Raw genomic sequence first — 11811 nt, forward strand, 5'->3', positions numbered from 1 at the left:
CCAAGGTAACTGTGGAGTTCTTTACCATTGTATTATATTTTTTATAAGAAATAATCGTGCTGTTTTCGCTTTCATCTTTTCCTACAAGAATCAAATAAAAAATATTTAATATATATAAACAGACAGTCGAAATAATATCAATTTGACATTATATTGACCGAATCATGACGAAAAAATTATGTAGATTCGGTCAATAATCAGTCACAATGACATAATATTTACTTCCTTGTTTTCCCTGGGTATCTGGCATATTATACACATGATGTTAGGTTAGAAATATATGCAAAACAAAAAGCGTCTCTCCGAATACAGCCCAAGAGTGCATTCGTTTACTCAGTAGTTAGCGCAGAAGTATTACTTTATAATTGTTGTTCACTGAGGGCGCCGTCACATGCAGCGTAACCTGCGTAAGCGTAGAGTCCTAGGCCGGTATTCATAGTCAAATCTTATATCATTTTCGATTGGGGACACTGAATGCAGCCAGTGCACCCCATCGACATCTAGAATGGACCGCTGATGGCAATGGTGGGGGTAGAAACTTTCGTTTCCGAAAAATATCCCATGGGAAGCCAGGCTACTTAAAATCGGAACAGAACGATGCTGATTGGTTGCCCCTACCACTTCACCTTTCCGATTCCGTGTTCCGATTCCGTTTTCCGTGCCCATAGAACAGCAATCTAATATCATTTTCGATTGGGGTGCACTGGCTGCACTCAGTGTCAAGAGAGTGTTCGATTGGCAGTGCCAATGCGCACTTGGCTAGTGTCACGTGTTCATTTGACCGCACGACACTCGCGTAGTGCGCACTCAGTGCGCACTAAGTGGCACGAGATATTTTGACGGTGCCAGTTCAGTGCACTGGATATATATATATATATATAGGATATCAGTGCATCATTTTTTCACAGTATAAATGGATACAGTAGGGACAAGCAAATTTGTAATTTATAGCATGCAAATGTGTACAATTATTGAGCCGTACATTAAGTATGTACATATATGATATTCTTGATATCTTATATATTATTTAATTACATATAGTAGAAAATCATTACTTAAAGTTATGAATATGAGATGTCGAAATTATTTTTCTGCGTTCTTTCTGCATTTTAGTCAAGTCCTTACAATTTTACAACTCGAAATGGCATTTCAGCTTTAGCACTGAAAATCTTGGCGTGTTCTTTTGAACTTGCACTATTCAACCCATGGAACTCATCTAGTGTTGATGTGAACTGAGTGCGCAGTGATGCGCACTAATTTTTTTCCAATCGAAAACGCTAATATTCAAGATCGTCTTAAGTTCAGCCTTGAGGTGTCACGAACCAATCAGAGGGCCGCATTAGCGTCTTAAGACGTTACTTAAGACGGTCTTGAAATAAGAATCAACTATGAATACCGGTCCTAGATTTATCAGAGAGGCGCAACCGGCTTAAGTCAGTATAACAAAGGTACTAGGGAGGGTACTAAACATGCCTGACATGCTATGAAACTGCCTTTAAACTGTCAAACAAGATAAGACAAAGTAATATAAAATTATATTTAAATGAATCGTATCAATTCTTTAGAGGGAATATTTATGTATTAATAAGTCAGTTAATTAATTATCATTATAATTGCTTTTGCGTATCACCATAACCTCTTAATTTGTACTGCTGTTAACGGAGTAAAACTTTACTCGATGATAAAGATTCTCGATAAAATTATTCTTGAAATTAAAAAAAATATTATTGCATTACTCAGATAAATAATTCTGTATGATACATAGAAGAATTTCATATGGTTTAATCTATGGAGTATTCCAACTGTTTGGAATGAAGTAATTTTAAAGTCATTTGTGATTGCTTGTTTGTAAATTAAAACAGAAATTTGAAGATAAGATATTGTATAATTGCAGGTACGATTGCAGTATTATGTTCTTACATTCAAGAAACATTGAAAAAAATGATAATTGTGAAGCATATATATCTACCGTTAACGAACAAGTAATCAGGCTTTCTGTATAATATCAGTAATCACAATTTAGTCAGCATGGATACTGTTCAAGAGCAAGAATGAGATAGAGTGAGATAGAATGTATAGGATAAAATGAAATAGAAATATGTCACTAGTACTATAAATGGTTGCCAAGTCATGTGATTGTAACAGCGAATCAGAATGCGTAACACCGGTTGCGCCTTTCTGATAAATCTAGGACTCTAGGTGTTAGTAGGTTTTGGTAGGATTTCAGCCGCGCTCGTGTAGGAAAATCTCTCAAAAAGTTGGCAACCCTGAAGCCAACTCATTTACACCTCATTTGTAGTACAGCTACATATCTGCACTATGTGTTGTTTCTTGTAGAAGAAATATTTTGCCATGAAACTCGTTTTGGCTTATATTTTACGAAAATACTAAGCCTATTAAGCTGCGACATTAGTCGCATCGCAGCGTCGCAAGCGTTGCGGTCCAAACATCAATCTAGCTCGATTCTGATTGGACCAAAATGCTTGCGACACGCTTGCGATACTGCGATGCGACTAATGTAGAATCAACTTCAAAGAACTAAATTTTGCAACTTCATTCTTAAAAATATTTTAATGAATAAAATGGTATGCTCTTTATTTACGGTACACATACTTGTCTTTATGTTGATATTTTATCTCCAAGAAGTAATATTATGTCATAAAATTTTTTTGGTTTCTTTTTTTAAGAAGCTGCGAAGGCGTGTACAGAGTCGGTTTTGCAAATTTTTTTGATTTTTGAAAATATTTTAATAATAAAATTATCTTACCTGCACGGTAGATGTAGTGCACATTCGGGTAAGATATCAGAATCAAATTTTTATTTTGCCTTTTTCCCTCAAAAATTGCTGAGCCTTCAGAAGCCTTTCCTGATTATGAATATCCCAATTAAAACGCGATTCCTATAATATTTTAACCATATGGCGAATTCGAATGGAAGCACTAGTACGCACTGGTGCATATTAAAGCCGTTGTACACTGATTTAATTTGAATATAAAAATAAAATGTAAATATTTCGAATTATGAAATACATATTTTTATAGTTTTAAAGGATCGGAGAAAAACCCAATTTTTCCGCGGATTTTTTCGATTTTTTCCCCAAGGGTAAAGAAATTCATTTTAGAAAAATTCATGCATAGCGGGATAAGTTAACAGAAATTTTGAAATTGTATAAAAGATTGAGGCGTGTGTCGCATAATGTTTTCAATAAAACATATACTATTGCACCATTAATGTAAGAATTAAAAATATAGAGTCCAAACATCATGTTTATATGATAATGGTAGGTCTAGGAAAATAATTTGGATTTAAACTGAATTCGTAACAAAATATTTGAAAAAAAATAAACTACAAAGACACTTCAGAAGAGTTCATTAGACTGGCAGTGTGATAAACTAGAGTTAAAAATCTGTCTACTTAAGCCTCGCCATGTACTAAAAGTTAGATTAAGTTTTACTATAAAAATAGGATAACTTTTAATTAAAAAATTTTAATAAAAATAATGCTACATAATTTCATAGATCGCATTAATTTTATAAAGGAATTTAGAAGTCACTTATTATGTCTTTTACATAGCAAAAACAGCAATTTTTCCAAAAAACCAATTTTTCGGAAAAAACCGAATTTTTTCCAGCAATTTGAAAAAAGCGGTTTTTTTAAAACTATACATACTTTTTACCTAATAGTATAATAAAATATATTGAGTATTTCACGATTTAATCGATTTCTGTTTATTTATAAACATATCTTTACGTTATTTTGTGTACGACGGCTTTAATGTGCACCAGTGCGCACTAAGTGCGCCAACCGAATTCACTATTTGAGTCCACCAATTAAAAAGTTCCTATTAAAAAATTTACGAGGGAAGAGATATAATTCAAAATAAAACTGATTGAAACATGAGGCCTGTTCTTTTTTGCTGAACTTTTGCACCAGTTCAGCCAAAAAGAACAGGCCTATTGTTAGAAATCATTCATATTTTAGGAGCTAAGTTCATGATTTGGTGAATTGAATTAATGGTCGCGTTCAGCAGACTCAACTGTTGTGGAGCGGATCCGTAAGCGCTCGTTGCTATTGGTGTATTCTTTTAGATCATCCAATAGCAGTGAGAGCTCACTGATCCGCTCCGCAACAGTTGAGTCTGCTGAACGCGACCAATTTCTAAATGCAAATTTTGAAACATTTTTTCCGTATGTCTCTACATTAATTGCTATCAGTGTATGAACTCAGGCAAGAAATTTTTTTTATATACAAACAAAAAATGTAAAAGAAATGTGATTATTATTTACATCAATGTGTACTAGTGAAAAAATTGTCAAATAATATATGTCCGACATGTGACGACTTGTTGATATTCAGACAAATCATCCAGATATTAACGGTGTTAATATCTCCTAAGTACAAAAGTTGTTAAATGTTTAATAGAGAAAATTCTTTACAACTGTAAATGTCGCGAGATCTATAAATAATTGCTTATAAATACTCGTATTTGTTAGAATTGCTGATAAAAAAAATTGAGAAGATCGAAAGAAACTATCGATTGAGTGTACAATTTTGAAGTTTTAAATGTCCAAGCTTAAGTCAGAATACACAATTACATTATGTATACATTACAATAGTTGGTATCTGCAAATAAAATGTTTTTACGTTTCCTATTATATGCTGCTGCTAATCCTATACATAGTTATCTCGTTTTATTATTTGATACTTTTATTAATAAATTTGTAATACATTTTTTTATTAAACGCTATTAGTCGTACAATTATAAAAATATTTGTTTCTGTCACATGAGCCTCTTGAAATATGTTTCTTAGGACTCTTTTCAGAAATGTCATATTTAATGAAATTTCCATTTAGTGCATTTTTCTTATTACATGGATAAGACTTGAAAATCAATTTTATAAAAAATTTTAATTAAATCTTTTTCAATTTTATATATAATGAGAAGTTTCAATTTCGAATTTGATAATATTACAAGCGCTTTTTTCTTTTTAGATTTTTTGCTACATAATTAAGATCCAAATTGCTTGAATCATTATTTATTGCTGATGTATTGTATTTCATATATTGAGACCCTTCAGAATCGTGTTTAATTGTTTAGAAAATACCATTTATATCGTTGTATTTTCACTTTTAATTTTAAACTCAAAATCTAAACTTTTGACAAATTTGCATGTTTCTGAAGACTTTTTTCCTTTCCTTGTCCGAGGCGTTACAGACTTCACCGATTATGTCATGTTCTTTCTTAATTTCGATAGATTTCGATCATGAGCCTCTTAAAATGTTTCTTAGGACTCTTTTCCTTTCTTTTTCAGAAGTGTCATATTTAATGAAATTTCCTTTTTTCATAAACTTAGGCATTTCAAAAGTTTCATTCAAATTTTGTATGACTTGAATCTCGCTACATGATGTTTGGCTTTTTGCTTTTTCATTAATAATTCTGTTTATATATAGATCTTACTTTTCAGTCTTTATTTTAACGTGACTTTCTGATTCCGAATCTAATATTATAGAGGGCTTCTTGTTTTTCTTATGTTTTTTAGATATGCTATTTTCTAAATTATTTGAAAAAGTATTGACGTGTTTAATACAATATGTTTCTTAAGCATGTTACTTTTCTTCACATTTAATATAGGGAATAATATTCCTTGTACTATTAATTATTTCTTATACGTTTTCTATATAACGTTGTTAATATAGATTTTGAATCAGATTTTTGATTTCTTCAAATTTCTTTTTCTTTTTCGTCTTTGTTTCAGTAATACTATCTAATAGAATGGAATTTTCTCTCTTTATAGCTTTACGTGACTCAGTAAGTTCGTCCAAAATTATTTCATTATAAAGTAGCGATTTGGATGTTTTCTTGTTTTTCTTATGTTTTCTAGGGATATTATCGACTTCCAAATTATTCAAAGAATCATCAGTATTTAATAAAATACATTGCTGTTTCTTTTCAGATTTAATAATTCTAGAAGTATTGCTTTCTACGTTCAACTCTGATTCATTTTCAATTTTACAAACAATTTCTGAATTCCGCTCCTGAAACTTGTGTTTTTTCTGGTGTTCTTTCCGATGTTTTTTCTTCTCTTTCTCAGAAATACCATCATTTTCCAATATTCTATCAATGTCAATCTTCATAGAGCTATTTGCATTTTCAGTTGTACTGTCTACATTATCAATATAAATTATGCTTTCTGACAACCTACAACCTTGTGAATAATCGGATTTCAAACTGGCGCAGATGAAAGGAGGTTTGCTCTTGTGATGTAGTCGAGTGACGCAACATCTTATTTCCTGGCCAATCTCCACTGACTCACCTAACCATTGCTCTGTATTATCTGGTTTCGGAATAGATACGGTATATATTTTGTGTACCAGCATTACAATATAGTCCAAGTTCTTCTTATTCACTATACCTGCAACATAATATTAGTTATCATATCTATATAAATATATATATATGTATAAACATACATATATGTACATATATTTCCTTAAAATCCATTTATATTGTTATTAATGAATATTTTATCTTCATCATACCAAAGAATTTTTCAATAAAGTTTTACTACTTATAATTTAAGAATCATACAAAAAATTTCTTCAAAATAAAATCTAATTTGTAATAAATACTATGGGATATCATATAAAACTTATTTGGAAATTAGCCAATTAAAAATGTGGACATTATGCTAGCATTTCACGGATTAATGGTAATTAATTTTCTTCAAGAAATCAGTTGATGGGAGCATGTAACAATTAGTGAATTTACCTTTCAGAAAAGATCCGACCTTTGGACGAAATAGATAGAAATCTGCTTCAATGTCAACATGAATAAAGGGAGAATCATAGAACAATTCTCCCAGATTGCTAAGCAATTTAGGATTTCTAAAAGCCAGTACAAACCCTTTCAATCTAAAATGTAAAATTACTTTGGTAAATATTAAAAAGACTGACCTCAAATTTTGATAAAAATATACTCAATCAATGCATAAAAACAAAGATTTAACAAGAAAAAAATGTTCTGCTCTGTGAACCGAGATATTAATCGTTAAATTCGAGGACTATTTGGGTTAGGAAATCTGTCATAGCAGTGGTTCACTGCTTTAAAAACACAAATTCACTGCTCTAGCGGAGAATTCTTAAAATGCAGAGAATTCGTGTTTTTAAAGCAGTGAACTACTGCTATGACAAATTTCCTAACCTGAATAGCCATTGATTTTAACGATTAACATCTCAGTTCATGAGGCAAAGCGACACATTTTTCTTGTCAAATCTTTATTTTTTACGCAAAAATGCATCGATTGAGTGCATTTTTATTAAAATTTGAAGTGGCCGAGGTCTTCTTAACATTTATCCAAATTATAATAATAAACTAACAATGAGGAAAGACATTTAAATTTTAGAAATAATTATTTAATCGGTAATTATTTAGAATACGGGTCTCATCTCCGATTTTGATGAAATTGACGCGTTTTTACTCAAAATGAAAGAATCTGGCAAAAAATGCGGCGGTCAGCCTTGTGAACGAAGATATCAAGCATTAAAGCTCAAGATTTTAGAGGTTAAGATAGCTGTCATCCCGACTCGATATAATGCTATGTATATGTTCTGCTTTAATTGCACAAATTCACTGCTTTAAAAACAAATTTTTTGTTTTGCAAACACAAATTCACTGCTTTAAAAACATAAATTCACTGCTTTAAGCACACAAATTCTTTGCATTAACAGTGAATTTGTGTTTTTAAAGCAGTGAATTTGTGTTTGTGAAACAGAGAATTTGTTTTTAAAGCAGTGGATGATAGATATCTCACCTCTAAAATCTCGAACTTTAACGCTTGATATCTCCGTTCATGAGGCCGACCGCCGCATTTTTTTTTTTTGCCAGATCCTTTTATTTTGAGTAAAAACGCGTCGAATGAGCCCAATTTCATCAAAATCAAAGATGAGACCCGTATTCTAAATAATTACCCAGATGGATATTATATCTACATATATAATTACAAAGAGATGGATATTATATGTATATCTACATGTATAATTATAAAGCATAGATGAATGCATACTCTCTGTCGTAAGTATTCAGCAACGATCCTAAAATCTGATTTAGACCTCGCTGAATATTGTTCAAGTGATATGGATGTAATGCAACGTGCTTGATGGTCCTGACAAAGTGCACGTGAGAGTCCTCCTCTTCTAGGAGACCTCTGAGTTCCAGGATGGTCCACGTCACTTCGCGATTCTTTTGATGTTTCATCTCGTTTCGAAAACACAATCGAAGTTTATATTAAATATTATTTAAGTAATTCTTCAGTTGACCATCCTCATCTTCGAATTTGATAAAATATGGCTCATTCAACGTGTTTATGCACGAAATAAACGAGTTTGACAAGAAAAAAACTACCGCTCTACCTTGCAAGCAGCGTTGAGCATGGGCGAGTTCAAGACGGCAAAGCGGCTAGGCGTGCTTACCGAGCGATTGAATATGATTGGTTGGATCTATAAGTAACAACCAATTATGTTCATTTGCTTGGCGAGCAGGTTAGCCGCTTTGTCAACTTGAACGCGCCCCATGATGGAAAGGCTGCGTTCGGAAACATCACCCGAGTGTTCCTGTATATCATTTTATCCTTGTTGTTCATCCAATGTTAAATAAAGATAAGTTGATACCCGAGGGCACTCGGGTGATGTTTCCGAACGCAGCCAGAGTTGATCCTGCTTAGTTCTAGTCTTCTTGGGTGAAACAATGCGCATAATGGCGGCTGCTTAAAATTTTAACCAATCAAATTTGCCCAATGAGGTAACGCGCTAATTTTAAATGTAATAAGTTACTTGGAAATAAAAACACCGTATTTATATTAAAAATTATTCATATTTATTAATATAACGTTAAAAATTGCAATTTTAAAATAATACATAACAAGAAATAATGTAATATAAAGAAAATAAACAAATATAATTATATATATTTCCACCATGGGTGAAGTTACTGGTCACCCGTCACAGTATATACAGTAGCGCAACGATGGCTGTGTTCCAAAATTACTGCCTGCACAAAAAATGCTACAGTTTACGTTATGTCACCGACGAGATATTATTAAAGACCGACATCCTTATAGGAGTTCGCGTCCTTGTTAATATTGAAGTGATTAAGAGTAAAAAAAACTAATAATATTGTACTGATTTTATGATTTATTAGTTTAGTAGAGGTATTTATCGGTGATATTATAGCTTTACAAATATGCATTTATTTATTTATTTATTTATAGAGCATTTATGTAATAAAATATCATGAATTTAATAATGTATTAGTCAAATATTTATGTTAATAATAGCAAATTTATATCAATTGTCGATAATGTCAGCGTTCTTCGATTACCTCCGGGCCCTTGGGGCCCTTTTTATACCGCCGAAAATTTGCCCAGGGTTGACGGTCTTTAATAGTATCTCGTCGGTGGTTATGTACACTATAGATTTTCAGTACTGGCAGTCAATTTTGGAACATAGCTTATCCTGATTTCATGTTGGCCAAAACGGAGTGCGCAAGCGTGAAATAAGTAAGTTGCCCCGTCTCATTTTCTCCTTTTTTATTGCTTTCTCTCTCTCTATTTAAATGACCGTTTCAATGTTACATTTAAAGAGTTGAGAGCGGTTGAGAGTAGAAATTTTGAGGGAAACACAACGTGCATTGTCTATTTGGTGAAGTGTTGTGTGAGAAACCTCGAGAAACCTAAATTTTCTTTTATATCAACTCATAACATTTTGATACCTAGCATATATTTACAATTATGTAATATTTCTCTATATAAATATATTTTGAAGGTGATTTAATATTTTTTAAAATTTTTCTACATTTTTTCCTTATTTTTCAATATATTTACAATTTATTTTTATTAATTTTCATTAAGTTTAGATTATTTCATTGCAATAGTGGGTTTATTCGCGTTGCATGCTCCAATATGCTCCTACAATAGCTTTTACTCACTCAAACGCATTCATTGAAATGCGACGCGAATAAATATAGTGAGTTTTGACAGAGCGAAAGAAGGATGAAAAGAGAAAGAAATTCAGATAGCAACCATAGGAACGCTAGATTTACGTTAGGTAACTTGGTTATTTCGCGCATGCGCACTTCATTTTGGCCAATACTGACTATGTTTACACGGATCGATTTACGCCGAAGTTATAACATCGATGTTAGGAAACTGGCCAATAGCAGTCATTCCATTCTTCAGAGGAATAGCTATGATCATAACATCGATGTTATAACTTCGGCGTAAATCGAGTCGTGTAAACGTAGTCACTAACATCAAAGGTACCGACAGAGAGTTGCACTACTGTATATACTGTGGTGAAGTATTCCGGTGGATGCGCAGTCGTCCAAAAGTAGTAGGGAGCAGTAAGCCAATCAGATTTTCCCTAAAGTGCTAAATTCAATATGGCCTACAGTAAATATATATATTATGTATGTTGAGTGCTGATAGTGAATGCTGAGGTTAGATATTTAGGTGTTGAAGTAAATTTTATTTACAAAAGTACAATATTATTTACAAGGTTAATATTATTTGTACGATTGTAACATTTTTATATAAAGAAACTAGTGACATTATTATAAATAGTTCATTTTTTTCAGACAATCTACTATGCCAAGCAGGAAACTGCATTCATCCTATTACTGAATTTTTGAAAGCTGCAGAAGTGACAGATGCAGAATTCCACAAATTTCATGACAGTTTTTTTTAATCTCGAGGATAAAATATTTGATAAATTATCTGCGATAGTTTGTACTAAATTACAAAATGCGTTTTCTCTTGAAGTTATCGCATGTCTAGTACGAATGAGAATATATATTAGAATTAGAAATATAAATAAAAAGATTGCAACAAATAATAACATTTACAAAAATAACCAAAAAAAGTTGAAACACATGCAATATTCTTATTTAAAATCTATAACCCATTAATTTTTGTTTTACATTTTATTTTGTCATTGTTTATTTCTGTTCTGCACGTTATTTTATATCATATTATTTATTGTTATTAATTGTTCTAACGTTTTTATAATTAATATAATTAATTTTCACTAGAAGTACATTTTCATTATCAATCAACCTACTACATTTAAAATACGCGGCTCTCCAAGTGGGAAAAAACTGATTGGTTGAATTTCAAGCCATCCCCTCCATGTCACTATTATGCGCAATGCTTCACCTTATGGCTGCGTTCGTTTATGCAGTTACTGCTGCAGATGTCGTTCGTTTTTCCTACCTGCGAAGGCGACTGCAGCGCAGTTTGAGGGGCTCCGCACAATAAAAGAAACAGGGAACAGAGAACAGGGAACAGGGAATAGCTAGGGAATAGGGAACAGGAACACCGTTAACGCACAATAGAGGAATAGGAATAGGGAATTGGGAACAGGGAACTGTAGTCTGTGGAACAGGGTTAAATTTTTCAATACGACAATTTCAATACGACATTAGTGATCAGCCAGAATATTAAACATATGTCCGCACGAAAATTCAGATAACATAATATTTTATTATTTGCAACATATAAATTTTATTTATTATTGTAACCAAAATACTAAGATGATCAAAGCTTGTAAATTGAGAGTTCAGAATACCGTTTTCATCTCCAATTTTGATGAAATTAAGTTCATTCAACGCTGTTTTGCATAAAATATTTGTTATATTCTTGTTACATTTAGCCAGAAATAAAAAGTTGATATATATTGGGTGGATCCATATATTCGTTCGGTTTTTGTTAGTAGTGCAAATTTTTTCCGAATATCTCCGGTTCTGGTTGCCTAATCGGG

At 32.1% G+C, this 11811-nt stretch overlaps 1 protein-coding gene across 2 annotated transcripts; it reads right to left on the reverse strand.

Annotated features, from left to right (window-relative positions):
* Positions 1 to 5312: 5312 nt before the first annotated feature.
* Positions 5313 to 8359, reverse strand: LOC108727013 (DNA-directed RNA polymerase I subunit RPA43). 2 transcript variants are annotated; one of them, XM_018454901.1, is made up of 3 exons: positions 8064 to 8359; positions 6770 to 6912; positions 5313 to 6335 (listed from the first exon to the last, which is right to left on the reverse strand). In XM_018454901.1, exons 1-3 carry the CDS (start codon positions 8252 to 8254, stop codon positions 5689 to 5691), a joined length of 981 nt encoding a protein of 326 aa, XP_018310403.1. In that variant the 5' UTR covers positions 8255 to 8359; the 3' UTR covers positions 5313 to 5688. The 2 variants fall into 2 exon arrangements, with proteins under 2 accessions (XP_018310403.1, XP_018310402.1); XM_018454900.1 differs by having other exon boundaries at positions 5313 to 6413.
* Between the last annotated feature and the right edge of the window lie 3452 nt (positions 8360 to 11811).

This window comes from Mycetomoellerius zeteki, unplaced genomic scaffold (genome assembly GCF_001594055.1).
Source record: "Mycetomoellerius zeteki isolate Tzet28-1 unplaced genomic scaffold, Tzet1.0 scaffold460, whole genome shotgun sequence".
In the NCBI taxonomy this organism is placed as follows: Eukaryota; Metazoa; Arthropoda; class Insecta; order Hymenoptera; family Formicidae; genus Mycetomoellerius; species Mycetomoellerius zeteki.

What these genes read in the sequence shown, in the direction of transcription:
- LOC108727013 (XM_018454900.1), bottom strand. Translation starts at nt 8,254, where the DNA reads ATGAAACATCAAAAGAATCGCGAAGTGACGTGGACCATCCTGGAACTC. An exon ending in CTGAATACTTACGACAGAGA is followed by an intron (nt 6,913 to 8,063) that starts GTATGCATTCAT and finishes TTTACATTTTAG; the next exon opens with ATTGAAAGGGTTTGTACTGG. An exon ending in GGTCGGATCTTTTCTGAAAG is followed by an intron (nt 6,414 to 6,769) that starts GTAAATTCACTA and finishes ATTATGTTGCAG; the next exon opens with GTATAGTGAATAAGAAGAAC.